At 40.2% G+C, this 13,661-nt stretch overlaps 2 protein-coding genes across 3 annotated transcripts; one reads left to right on the forward strand and one right to left on the reverse strand.

Moving 5' to 3' along the window:
* Positions 1-29: 29 nt before the first annotated feature.
* Positions 30-4,622, reverse strand: LOC117953757 (UAP56-interacting factor-like). The gene is made up of 9 exons (XM_034887038.1): positions 4,342-4,622; positions 4,016-4,156; positions 3,765-3,928; positions 2,303-2,409; positions 1,917-1,989; positions 1,331-1,386; positions 1,070-1,144; positions 736-862; positions 30-589 (listed from the first exon to the last, which is right to left on the reverse strand). The coding sequence occupies exons 1-9, from the start codon at positions 4,412-4,414 to the stop codon at positions 488-490; spliced, it is 918 nt and encodes a 305-aa protein (XP_034742929.1). The 5' UTR covers positions 4,415-4,622; the 3' UTR covers positions 30-487.
* On the forward strand, positions 3,817-13,093 carry cpdp (CPD photolyase). Of its 2 annotated transcripts, none has more exons than XM_034887036.1 (10): positions 3,817-4,003; positions 4,862-5,241; positions 5,352-5,500; positions 6,261-6,443; positions 6,653-6,811; positions 7,380-7,578; positions 9,048-9,200; positions 10,053-10,174; positions 10,264-10,423; positions 11,769-12,016. In XM_034887036.1, exons 2-10 carry the CDS (start codon positions 4,974-4,976, stop codon positions 11,915-11,917), a joined length of 1,542 nt encoding a protein of 513 aa, XP_034742927.1. In that variant the 5' UTR covers positions 3,817-4,003; positions 4,862-4,973; the 3' UTR covers positions 11,918-12,016. The 2 variants fall into 2 exon arrangements, with proteins under 2 accessions (XP_034742927.1, XP_034742926.1); XM_034887035.1 differs by lacking the exon at positions 3,817-4,003 and adding an exon at positions 4,688-4,715 and having other exon boundaries at positions 11,769-13,093.
* Positions 13,094-13,661: the final 568 nt, after the last annotated feature.

A 13,661-nucleotide genomic window follows, 5' to 3' on the forward strand; every position in this document is an offset into this window, starting at 1 on the left:
TTACAAGTTGATTTGAAGCTGTACAAATATACCAAATATTTAAAGAGAAACTTGTTTATTTGAAGAAAAATTACAAAACAATTCTCAAGAAAAAACGTATTGAGAACATAAGTGCCATCCGAGCACATAACTGTCCTCTCTGAAAATAAATACTTCCAAGCAGTCTGATGTGTCAGCAGTTCCAAGTTGGGTGGGGGAAAGCTCCTTCCTGCCCAGAATAGGACATCCACAATACAAACAGCGGAGTACAATGATATGGACAATTAATGAGAACTTATTTTCAACATACTCTTCCTTTTACACTTGCACACCCAAGTTCTCACAGTTGTGCGTGTTGTACTTGTGTCCCTCTGTTGTCCTCCCTCCCATTGGTAAGGTCAGTCAATGGGCCAGCACATCCCATCCATCAGAAAGGTGGGGTTCATGGTGTGGGTCTGAGCGGGACAAAAGGGGCTCGGAGTATTACTCGTCGCGGTCTTCTTGCCAGCTAACCCACGGTAACAAATCGGCTGCCTTTGCTGCTTTGTGCGGTGGTTGTGCGCTGATCTTTTAGGATGCGGAACCGCTCATTCAGGGTGATTGATGTTTGCTGTAGAAGGATAAATACACCGGAAATTCGTTAACACACTTTATTGAGCAATATTTTTCAGAAAATTTGAGGATAAACATTTGGAATTAAAATGTTCCTATGTGTGTGTATTTAAGCTTACAGAAATCTAAGTAGCATTTTCTCACCGGTTTCCCAACACTGTTGATGTCAAATTGCAGAGGCACTCCTTTTGGTATTTTCTTCTCCACCTGTTCCACCTTGACGGGAGCAGAGACGACAGCTGGAGGATGCAGGGTCCAAGCACTGGGAGGCCTACGAAGAAGTCACACAGTCAGTCACTTTTATCTGGTGGTGTCTAGTGTGTGATGTTTGGTGTGGACGTCAAACCAATCATTTTACATTTGCGTGTGTGTGTGTGTGTGAGAGAGAGATAATACACTACTATACCAGTTACTATGAATAAAAATAAATGTGCTTTTGGAAATGTCTAAAACCAGAGTATAAAGATGGTGATTTTACTCAGGCTGAGTCCTGGCTGTGGGGTTGTCAATTGAAACAGTCAAGATTCCACTGCTAGTTGTCGATGTGCGCCACCTAGTGGATAAAAAGCAGAGTTGTATGGTATCACACAGCCACTCCAAATTGGCAAACAATGGTCTTCCTTCCTCTCCAAATGATTTGTATACTCAGTGCGGGTTTCCTCTTTTTATTAGTATTACAGGCAATTTGGCATTTTTACAACTGGAGCCAAAATAGACTCTGATGTTTAAAAATACTCACTGCTGAGTTCTGACTGGCGAAATACTAGGATTTGGCTTTTGCACCTGGGCCTGTACCTGTAAACAAGAAGCCATGGACATGAAGAATAAAACACAGTGGTGTACTAATGTTTAGATTTAGTCTGGAGATTTGGTCTTAAAATGCCCAGATAAACAGATTATACTACACATGCTAACAGAAAATTCACAACACAATCAGGTTTACACTAGCCTGGAAATTCAGACCCAAATCGGAAAGATCCACCAAGCGTGCATTTGAAAATCTCGCTTAATGAATTGGATAACACTACAACCAATCACAACAACACATGGGGTGATGTATCCAGAGCCCCATACGCTTAGCCACCAGCGGCTAACTGGAAGACTAAACTGTTGCCTCTGACCCGCTTATATCTGACACACCGATGTGATTGGTGCAGTTCGGCTGCAAGGGTATAGCTAATGAGCAGCATTACTTGATGTCAGAGTAACTCGATGAGAAAATTTAAGTTGTGCTCTCACGAGTACTCTGAATTTCCAGGGTAGATTTAATCTACAAAAACAGTATGTTTAACAACTCTTGTTGTAAAAAATAACGCATCATCTACCTTGAGCCCTCTGTGAAAAAGAAATGTAGCCTGGCGAGCTTCCCTCCGAGTCTGCTGGACAGGCGGCAGTGGTCTGCATGAGTGCAACACAAAAACAGTATTAAAACACAGTTGTGAATTCAGTGTACTGTGTGTGATGCTGTATACACTGCACAGTTAACCACACAATGTAGAAAACTAAGATCCGTCTTTAACTGCTCTGTACCCGCTTGCTTACTTTCTTGATTGTACGTCTTAAACAGTCTAGTGCCTGATGACAACACTTAAGACACCCTGACTTTGGGTTCCTACACCAATCCCACAATGCTCCTCATATTTAGAAAGAACTACACATTAGCCCAAGTGCACTCAGGGATTGTGTACAAGTTGTCATGAGGTTTTCTCACCGTCTTCTCAGCTGAAATGGTCCCCTGACTCCTGCAGCATTCTGACCTCTCTGTGCCTCTGGCTGCCTATACAAGGCTTCAGTGCGTTGAATGAAGGACTTTGTTTTCTGAGGGTGCAGTGGAGGACAGATACAGTATATAATAAAAAAGGCAAAACTTTTGAAAAGCTGCACTGCTTCTAAAAATAGGCTGCGAGAGACATTGTTAGTTCATGGTACTGTGTAACATATGCAAATAAGAATTCTGAAGTAGAGTTAAAATCAGTTAAAGCCTCAAAGATCCTAGTCCTACTTTAGTTCTTTACCCAGCATTAAAATGTGGTTTAATAAATAGATACACTGTACTGAATCTATGTATTACTGTCTGAAATCAAGTGTGATGCAGCTTCATACACAATTTTGAAAATTATGTGAACAGTCGCTTCATTTATAAACACTTAAAAGGAACAGGTAAGCTCAGCACCCAATTTGCTTCCTTGTCAATTCTGTCTGTTAGCAAACAACCGAAAAATGCATAAAAAAGCTGCTTTGTGATGGATGCACTACCAAAGTAAAGAACCCATAACTAAAAAAAAACTGAACTTTGAGTTAAACAAAAGTGGATACATTCCTGTGGAATCAGCAGGAAAAATGAGAAGACTGTGGGATCCTGACATTAACCTAATATTCAGCAAGTGCCTAAGCTTGCTGACGCAAAGCTAACATTAGCTTACCAACAAAACTTGTCCTGTCTTATAGACATAGCATGGTAAAATTGTCCTTTCACAAGCTTAAATCTAACGTTTTTAGCTAGCTACAGGTATTTTGTTAGCGTTTCAGCCCTTAGTTGTATAGTGTGGCGCTGACTGTTATCTTCACAGAGTATAATGTACGATGCACTCTGTCTCTATGGCCACCATCTTCTATCCTGATAAAAGGTAGTTTTACATCTCAATAACAATCTATACCACGATATATCATGGTTTCTGCTAATTTCGTAAAAAGTCTTTGTGAAATTGTGTATACTCCTGTTTGGATTAAAAAAAAGGACTATACTACTAAGGAGTATTTTCTCTTTGTATCAAGAACTTCCGTGCAAACTGAACATAACGTGCAAGGATCAGAATGTAGAGCAGTGTCCTAAACATTGACACCCCTACTTTGCTTGTTTTAGCACTAGCACATTTTAGGAATTATTGATTCTTTTGAGCCTCCCTCCCTACTAACCTCTAATATAGACACCCTACATCATTAGCGAGACCAAGTCTGAAAAGGAGGATTTATAGTAATTTATACCTACAGTCTGATCAAATATTCTCTTATTCATTTAACTCAGTTACTGTCGTGTTCAATACGATCTGTGCATACATGCCAGTGTTGCCAGCTGTCTACAATGAGGTTTCAGGCCAATATTAGAAGCTATTTTGAGTACCTAGAGACAAATGTCTTTGTCTTAGTGGGCACTCCACTATGACCTACATTACCTGGTTGAACGCTGCTCTGTTAAGCGTCCCGACTCGTTTCAGCAGGGCAGCAGGCCGCCTGGCGGCCAGTCCTGTGATAACCCCTTGACCTCGTCGTCGACCAGGTGGGGGAGGGACTCTTCGGTTTCTTAATTTAGATGCTCCTCCTCGGGGCACGCCACCTCCTGGTAAAGATAATATTAGCGACATTACACATGGACGGAGTTGAGACACAAAAAGCAAACAACAACCGAGAAAGCGTAAGGACAAACCTCTCTGGACTGGTCCAGCAGTTCTTGATAACACACCCCTTGCTTGGGTTAAACGGCCCTTCTTCTTGACTGGTCGGCGGTTCACGGTGGCCTGTTTCCTTTTTAACTGTTGCTCTTTTTTGTTCAACCGAATGATGTCATCTGTTAAATTTATCACATGAGCATTGATAAACAAGGGCGTCTGAATGATTAAATGAGACATATTTAGTTAACGGTAGCTGGCTATCACCACCCGTTAGTAGCTAGCTAACAATACCGTAACGTTAGCTAATAACGTTACTCCATTATAGTATGTTACCGTTTGTGTTTGCTATATAGGACCTTACCTAATGACATGTCGACTTTGTCGGGAATCGCTGGTCTTTTCCCCCGACCTGCTGTTAAATAATCTCCGTTCATAGTTTAAAAACACAAGGAACTATCCCGAGTGCAAAGACAAATACAATACTACAGTAGCTAGACGTCAGCCGTGCTAGCTGTCCGTCCCTTTTGAGACTGCGATCCTCCTCCGAGCGTAAATGGCACCGCGCATGCCCCGTAGAGACTCTACATCTGCATTGTGGGAAATGTAGTTAAATTCAATAAAAACGGTGTTACAAAACCTAGCTAAACGAACACCAGTGTGCTTCTTCTCGTAACTGGGCTGCTAAAAATACTAGCTACTTCGTCAACTTCGCATGTTGCACTGTGTGTGGAGAAGGTAGGCCTACGTTACGTTTTTAGCAGTGTTGTCGTTCTGTATTACAACATAAGCTTGTTTTCGTAAATATTGGTTTCTGTAATGTTTTGCTAACGGACGAAGAATCAGTTGATTTTTCCACAATTTTCACTCTGGTTCACTTGCAGCTCATCTTTCTCCTCTGCACCAAGGCGACTCTTGAGGCTTGGTGATCACAGTAGTCCTAGACCCAGTTCAGTATTCTCCTGCCCGAGCAAGTCATTCACCAGTCAAACCATCATGTCAGACAAAAAACGCAAAGCAACATCTTCAGCTGCTTCTGCTGGTAAAGAGCCCCGTGCTAAGCAGCAGAAGTTGGCCCCCGTGAAGGAGGAAAAGAAGGAGAGAGCCGAGGGCTGGCTGCAGGACCTTGTGAAGCAGCAGAGGACAGAGAAGAAGGAAATGATATTCAACAAAAAGCGCCTCCGCTTTATTTCTGACACTAAGCAGGCAAAGCAAGGCTCAGAGGGTGTACTGTACTGGATGTTGAGAGACCATAGAGTACAAGGTAAACTGATAGTAACAACTACCAGTATTGCATCGAGAGAATATGTTTGGCTCGTATTTTCTCCATGTTCTCATGACAACATGTTTTGTGTTTTTCCCTCTGTGTTTCAGATAATTGGGCCCTGATCCAGGCCCAGCGGCTTGCTTTGGAGGAGAACCTTCCTCTGCACATCTGTGTCTGCCTGTTTGTCCCGAAATCAGAACTGTCTACTCTGAGACATTACAGCTTTATGCTAAAAGGTCTGAAAGAAGTTGCAAAGGTATTTACTTTATGACTCTTTGAATGCACAGCCATGAGGACAGCCATACATGCCAGTAATGCATTAATCAGTTTGTCTATATTCTTAAAAATCATACATTATATATTATGTGTCTTTTATTGAACCAGCAACCAGATCAAGCATTACAACACTTGCAGGCTCTACAAACATGCATTTCTTTCTTTTTTAATTATAAAATGAACATATTGTTGACATTCAATATGTTAAAGGAGTAGAAATGTTTAGTAGATTATTTGATTGACAGCAAATTAATCACAGTTTTCATGTATTAATCCCTACAGTGAATATTGTAGTGTATTGTATAATTGTATTGCTACAATTATTATTATTATTACTTTTCAACATTGCAATTCCTTAATTATGTTTATTATGTAAATACTGTATAATAACATTCCTTTAACTATGTAAATATATCCACACTCCTTATATTTATTTATTTATATTTATACTCTGATATCTTTATTAATTGTGCGACTGCAACACAGAGTTTCCCTTCGGGGATCAATAAAGTTGTTCTGATTCTGAAACACATGAAAGTTTTCAACCTTCTCTGGTGTATGCCTCAAATATGAGAATTTGTTGTGGGAGGGGGGGGGGGGGGTGCATTGTGTGAAGACACAAGTCAAATAAATTGCACAAATCCAATTTCTTAAAACTTTTTTTAGGGTTTGTGATTCAGGTACTTGAACCCCCATCAAGTCTTTAAGGCTTAACTTTGTTTTTCTGCTTCCACTAACAGGAATGCAAGACCTTAGACATCCAGTTCCACTTGCTGCATGGTTTGGCGGGGGACGTTCTCCCTGGCTTTGTGTCTGACCATGGACTGGGGGCAGTGGTGACAGACTTCTCCCCCCTCAGAGAGCCACTGCAGTGGTTGGAGGATGTTAAAAAGGCACTTCCAAAGGACATCCCCCTCATACAGGTAAACACTTGCATTTTGAGAAGGAGAGAATGTTAATAGGATGCTCTGCATTCTGGTTATTTGCCGTTACATATTTTAATTTGATTTGAAAGATGTAATTGATCTCCCTCTCATTTCATGTGTATTGCCTTCTATTTTTGCCCATGTGTGCTATCAATATTTATTTAGTATCTGTTATGTGAGTGAAAGACATCATTTTCCTTTTATAGGTTGATGCCCACAATATTGTTCCGTGCTGGGTAGCATCGCCTAAACTTGAGTACGCCGCCAGGACGATCAGAGGAAAAATCACCAAGCTTTTGCCGGAGTTCCTCACAGAGTTTCCTCTGGTAGAGAAACACCCGTACACAGCTACTGGAGCCGCCAAAGTAAGTGCTGCAGTCATGGTGTAGGGCCCTTTCAGATTGTTGGGAATACAAGTTAACATGCTTTTGTAAAAAAAAAAAAAAAAGGTCATGCATTTTTATTTCACATTCAAGGAAATTTGGCTCAGTTAAGACGACATGAACGTAATTAATCTTTTTGTAAAAATATTCATTGCTTTGGAAATGTTTTCATATATCCCTACAAGGAAAGTAAGTTGTTGGGGAGATCATTGATGGAGAGTTTGGAAGTCAGATTGCTACAATAAAGCATGTCCTCTCAACCTTCAGAGGCTCCTCACTTCTAAACTTTATTTATTGACGAGTGATGTAAAAAGTAGCCAAAAGTGTACATTTCCTTTCCAACACTAGATATTAAACCTGCAGGGTTGTGGCTTTCACTGCAGTGCTTTGATTGATATGCCATTTACTAGTTTGAGCCTCCTCATTACCAACATGAAAGGCCCACAACGTCACCTCTATTGAAATTTGCAGTTTTCTACAAAACCAGAGTGTATATTTTAGTTCACGATTGTTTTTTTTCTCCCTCTTTTCTCCCACCTTCACATTACAGCAAATAGACTGGGACAAAATCCTGGTCTCCCTGCAGGTTGACCGGTCAGTTGGCGAGCCGGAGTGGGCGAAACCAGGCACCAATGGAGGGATGGCCATGTTGGAGTCCTTCATTGATGTACGCCTTAAACTGTTTGACACCCAACGCAATGACCCAAATGCTGCTGCCCTCAGCCAGTTGTCCCCCTGGATCCGCTTTGGTCAGTAGCACATAAAACAAATGAGTGTGAATTAAATGCATGTCTTTGGGGGGGGGGAGGAGGAAGAAGGGTTTGTAAAACTCTCCAGCAACTTTATATTAGCTCTAATTTACTGTTTTGTCACCTATGTCCTATTTCCTTCCATGTTTGTGACCTGTCAAGCGTTAGGCCTTGTCATAGTACAATAACTACTTTAACTTTCTTTTGTTGTTGTCAATAGTTTAAAATCAAGTCCCCAAATGACTGATAAGTGCCCCACAAGGATCAATATTCAGACCTCTGGAAATGAATGTGCTACAGCAGCTGAAAAGAAGAAAATGTACACAAATCAGAATAAATCCAAATTGACCAAATCTACACATGCAACAGCATTGTTACATGTGTAACAATTGGCTTTTAATTGCTGGCCCATGGGCAACAACCAACCCATAAACAACCTCCGAGTGGCCCAGCATAACCAGATAATATAGGCTAACCGTTATTGTTCGTTTATAATAGATTATGAGTATGTTGTCTTGGCAGATTTGCTCGCAGCACGCAAAATAAAACAAAACCAGACGCTGAAATGTTGCTGCAAATCGCAAGCCATCCAGGTCTGTCTGAACAGCTCAATCGGTTGCCATGGATGCTGAAAGGAAGCGCGTCATGTTTTCCAGGGCTTCAGGGCTTCAGGGCACTTCTTGTCTGCACCTGCCATCCACTATGCCACTTAGAAACAACCTAGTGTTGCTAATGTTTGTGATTGTGTTTCTTTTATTACGCACTTATCAACACATTTGTCAGTTAATTCTAAGCCAGAGAAACAAACACACACACACACACACACACACACACACACACACACACACACACACACAGACAGGTTCTAAACAAGCTAATAGGCTGCTGAAAATGGGAAGACCATTTTAAGTTTTCTGGTTTTCCAATTTGGCCAAGTAGAATTTGTTATTTAAAGCCCTGCAGTACAGCATTATAAATACTTAAATGTGCTTTATAAATACATTTGACATTAAGAGCTTTAAGTGCTGAACAAGACAGAATGTTAAATACATACATACTTAAAACATTTGATAGTAGACGATACTCACGCTCAAGAACAAAAAATTCAAACTAGATTCTTCTATTAGAACGGAGCTTGTTTCTCCTTTTGTTCAAAACAAAAATAAAAACCGTATACAATTGTGCCATTTGATTAATTACTTAAGATTGTAAGAACGCCAACTCACCACTGAGTTATATAAAAAGTTGGATGGTTATCACAGAGATACAGAAGGCATCAGCACATTTACAAGGGCTTCCTATTTAAACTGCCAAGATGTTTAACATCCTTTGTTGAGACACCAGATCACAGAATAGATTAGCTTTAAAAATTACTCATACCAACTCTGACCATTTTACCATTGCCTCCTCATTCTGTCCATCTTCATCTGTCTCTATCCCCTTTGACCATTTCTGCTTCCTCCCATCAGGCCACCTGTCAGCCCAGCGTGTGGCACTGCAGGTTCAGCACCGTGGCAAGTCTTCAGGTGTTTCTGTCTCCTCCTTCATTGAGGAGCTGGTGGTGCGCAGGGAGCTGACCGACAACTTTTGCTTCTACAACAAGAAATACGACTGCTTGGAGGGTCAGTTTAGATCTTATTACATTGCATCCTGTTCACTCTGGTGTGATGAGTGTCCTATTAGTGGCAGTAAAAGGAATTATATTGAGCGTCAGCGTCAGTTCTGGCAGGCTGAGGAGTCAAGACTAGGGCTGGGCAATATGGAGAAAATCAAATGTTACGATATTTTTGGTCAAATACCTGGATATCGATACCGCAACAATATTGTAGTGTTGACTATAAGTCCTTTTCACAAAATGTTATGTGTTATACTCAATGAGATTTTTGATAAATAATTAACAGTAATGCGGATATAATGACTTAACAGAAAGTTCTGTTTGTGTGTGTTCATATTTCACAAAGAGTTTAAGCTGAGCTAGACCGACAACAAAGATAGCAATCATATCACATCCATACAGAGATTGTAGTACACAGCTGTTAAAAGATAATAAGATATATGACACCCTGGTATTGGATCAGTACTTGTTATCGGCTGATACACAAGTTTAGGCATCAGAATTGGTTTTGGGAAACAAAAAAATGGTATCGGACCATCTCTACCTGACCGAAAGGTCTAAATTAATAGTCTTTACAGCATGTTTGAAACGATTCAGCTCCGGATGTTGTCTTTTTTTATTTATTTATTTATTTATTTATTTATGTGTGTGTGTGTGTGTGTGTGTGTGTGTGTGTGTGTGTGTGTGTGTGTGTGTGTGTGTGTGTGTGTGTGTGTGTGTGTGTGTGTGTGTGTGTGTGTGTGTGTGTGTGTGTGTGTGTGTGTGTGTGTGTGTGTGTGTGTGTGTGTGTGTGTGTGTGTGTGTGTGTGTGTGTGTGTGTGTGTGTGTGTGTGTGTGTGTGTGTGTGTGTGTTACTCAGGCGCGTATGAGTGGGCTCAGAAGACCTTGAAAGATCATGCCAAAGACAAGAGACCGTATCTCTACACACGTGAACAGCTGGAGAAAGCAGAGACGCATGACAAGCTCTGGAACGGTGCTCAGGTAACTTCTTATTCAAATGTTTCTGATAACATTTGCTCGTCGGTCCGTGTTGTTCCTAACTGCTGTTAATTTCATGTTATCTCTATTAGAACCAGATGGTCACTGAGGGGAAGATGCATGGTTTCTTGAGGATGTACTGGGCCAAAAAGATTCTGGAGTGGACTTCTTCACCTGAGGAGGCACTCTCAATCGCTCTGTACCTAAATGATCGCTATGAGCTGGATGGCCAGGACCCCAATGGCTTTGTTGGTGAGGACAAAGATTAACCTTATGCCCCTTATTGCTTGGGGGAAAAAAACTGCTAAAACAACAGACCCCAAATTAACCAGGAAGACTGCTCAATCATAACACCTACATGCATACAACTGGTCTCATTTGAAGTAGAAGTAGATAAGTATTTAAGGAATATGAATGTATTGTGCTTATGTAACTAAACTTATTTCTATTACCATTCCAGAGTAAATGGAGATGCAATAAAGCAAACATGTAAAAGATAAAGGTATCCTCCCCCAGAATAAAATCTAGTGTAGTTTTTGAATTTTAGTTTCTATCAATACCAAGCATGAGACTAACAAGAACCTAATCCCGGATCTTATGATAAAAACTTTTCTCTTATAATTACGAAGTTTGTATTTGTATAACTTTGTTGTCTGAACAGTTTGGACAACATGCATTTGGGTTACATATTCTGAAAGCTGACGAGCTTTTTTTTAAAGATTATATTTTTGGGCCTTAATTTTGATAGGACAGCTGAAAATATGGAAGGGGTGAGAGAGGAGGAATGACATGCAGCAAAGGGCTGCAGGTCAGAGTCGCCCAAAAGCTGAACATCTAATGTTTTCAAATAGTATAACATTAATATTGTCTATAAATGGACCTTTCATTAAAAAACAATTTTTCTTTAAGGGATCATATTATGCTAATTTTCTGGTTCAAATTTGTATATATAGGTTATATCAGAATAGGTTAACATGGTTTCATTTTCAAAAAACACCATATTTTTCTTGTACTGCCCATTGCTGCAGCTCCTCTTTTCACCAAACATGTTAGCAGCAGCTAGGTAAGGACTACCAGCCATGCTAGCAGCTAGGTAAGGACTAGTAGCCATGCTAGCAGCTAGGTAAGGACTAGTAGCCATGCTAGCAGCTAGGTAAGGACTAGTAGCCATGCTAGCAGCTAGGTAAGGACTAGTAGCTAGGTAAGGACTACTAGCCATGCTAGCAGCTAGGCGAGCATTATAACGTGTGTTACAAAGTGACAAACGTTTGTCACAGACGTAAATGATGGACTACAATAGAGCTGTTTGGAGCAGTTTGAGCAGTGTTTTCTGTTGGAGAAGGTAAGACCCTTTGGCGTAGACTTTGGGCATTATCACTTTATAAATACCTATAACATGCACAAAAAAAGTGAAAATATATATAACACAATAAAAGGAAAGGGGAAAAAGCATAATATGAGCACTTTAACTACATCGTGGGTTGTTGCCAATACGAGAAGCTCTTTGGTTTAAGAGGCGTGTCAGTGTGGCACAGACTTACTGAATTTCACTTTCTCACACATTTATGTCCTCTCCCACTGTGTGTCCCTCATGTAGGTTGTATGTGGTCTATTTGTGGCATCCATGATCAGGGCTGGGGAGAGAGAGCTGTTTTCGGAAAGATCCGCTACATGAACTACAAAGGCTGCCTGCGGAAGTTTGACGTAGCCCGGTTTGAGAGAAAGTACTGTCCCAAAAACCTTTGAAGCCTAAAATGCCTTTCTTGCTGAGGATGTTTTGTTCTCCACTGGCAGTTTCTTTTACTGAATATTCAGACATTCAAAAGTTAATATTATATTATGAACTGTGGTGCCTACTTAGTAAGCATAAAGGTTTTTATGCTACTTTTGTATTTTTTTTTTTTTGAGGGTTGTATTTGTTTGTGATAATTAAATTGTATATTCCACAAAAGATGCCTTGTTTCTCATAAATGTTTCAACAACTGATTCCACAACACCTGCTGTTCTTTAAGAGGAACTCCGAGGACTTCTTTCTTAAAAGCCCTCTTTTCATACCAAACCATTTTCTGTTCTGATACTTGTATTACAATTTCTTTATCCATTTACGGTTCCTCCAGCTGTAATTTATCTGTAACACCTGAACAACACATATGTTGCCTAAACGGACTTGTATGATTATTATTCTTTACTCAAAAGTAAACATCCGCCCACAATCACTCGCATTAAAGTGTAATTCATAATTAAGTATAGCCACACTTTAAACTATTGTTATTTACTGCCCAGCTACCATGATGCATCATTGACTTTTACAATAATTTAATCAAAGCTGCACATGATGGAGGTGTCAATATATTGATGACAATAAAATCATTTGATTAACGAAACTTGTGTTCTTCAAACCAAAATGGGAAACAAAAAAGACATGTACAGTATTACATGCTTGTATTTGCAGGGACTGGCATAAACCACAGTTGTAACTGGTTTTACTAAGCACTGATGTAATTACGCACAAAAAATAAATAAATACTTCTACCCAACCTAATTAACTGCACCCTCACTAGTGGATAAAAACAACCCCATTTGGGTAACAACACACATAACACCATTTCACAAATTACAATATAAAACCTTTATGCTATGGGCCCTTTTGTTGTGTTAGTTCATTACGAGGGAAAGATGTATATGTCTCGCAAGGTTTTGCTTTTATTGTTCTAATTTGTTGAAACCAGTTGGTATGGTTACAGGGAATAAGAATATCACAGTTTGACTAGTGTGAATATAGTGTAAATTACTGGTTTAAGGTTGGCACTTGGCACTTAAAATTGGCACTTAAAATTGTTTTAAGTTCCTATCATATTGACTTTTTGCCTTCACATGCTGTTCAGGATGAAGAGTAAAACAGTTCTTATTAGATTGAGGGGGGAAAAAACAAGAAATGCAACCTTTCTTAACATAAACTGATCTTGTAGTGATGATATTGTTGACATGGATGCATCTTATTCCATATGCATGTCTTATAACAATAAATTAAAGATCTCTTTGGATGCTTTTATATAGACCTTAGCGGTCCTCCATATCATACCATACCATATCATAAGTTTCTTTCCCAAAATTTAGCCTTGGTGCAGAATTACAGCTACCAGAGCCAGTCCTACAATGAGCTTTCCTTAGTATGTGCCATTTCTAGTCTGTAGCTTTTGAGGAGAAGAGAGTGGGAGGGCGGGCAAGGTGGGGTGTGGCCTTGACCAACTGCCCTTTGGGCGTGCAAAGCCGTTAAAGGGAAGGTAACCAGATCCAGAGCGGCCCATCTGAGCTTTCATGTACTCAAAGGCAGAGCAGGATACCCAGGGCTTGGTTTACATCGATTGTCATTACTAGCCACTGGGGGACCATAGGCAGGCTGATGAACTCATATTAAAGGTGCTCTAAGCAATGTTGGGTGACGTTACTTCTTGTACACTAGCTAGTGACTAGTATTTGACTAGCTTTA

The sequence above is a fragment of the Etheostoma cragini genome, chromosome 12 (assembly GCF_013103735.1).
Source record: "Etheostoma cragini isolate CJK2018 chromosome 12, CSU_Ecrag_1.0, whole genome shotgun sequence".
Taxonomy (NCBI): Eukaryota; Metazoa; Chordata; class Actinopteri; order Perciformes; family Percidae; genus Etheostoma; species Etheostoma cragini.

Excerpts from the sequence above, each read along its gene's own strand:
- LOC117953757 (XM_034887038.1), bottom strand. The coding sequence starts at position 4,414 with ATGAACGGAGATTATTTAACAGCAGGTCGGGGGAAAAGACCAGCGATT. Across the intron at positions 4,157-4,341 it reads CAAAGTCGACATGTCATTAG|ATGACATCATTCGGTTGAAC; the intron begins GTAAGGTCCTAT and ends TAAATTTAACAG. Across the intron at positions 1,145-1,330 it reads TCGCCAGTCAGAACTCAGCA|GTGGCGCACATCGACAACTA; the intron begins GTGAGTATTTTT and ends TTTATCCACTAG.
- cpdp (XM_034887035.1), top strand. The coding sequence starts at position 4,693 with ATGTTGCACTGTGTGTGGAGAAG. Across the intron at positions 6,812-7,379 it reads CAGCTACTGGAGCCGCCAAA|CAAATAGACTGGGACAAAAT; the intron begins GTAAGTGCTGCA and ends TTCACATTACAG. Across the intron at positions 10,175-10,263 it reads AGCTCTGGAACGGTGCTCAG|AACCAGATGGTCACTGAGGG; the intron begins GTAACTTCTTAT and ends TATCTCTATTAG.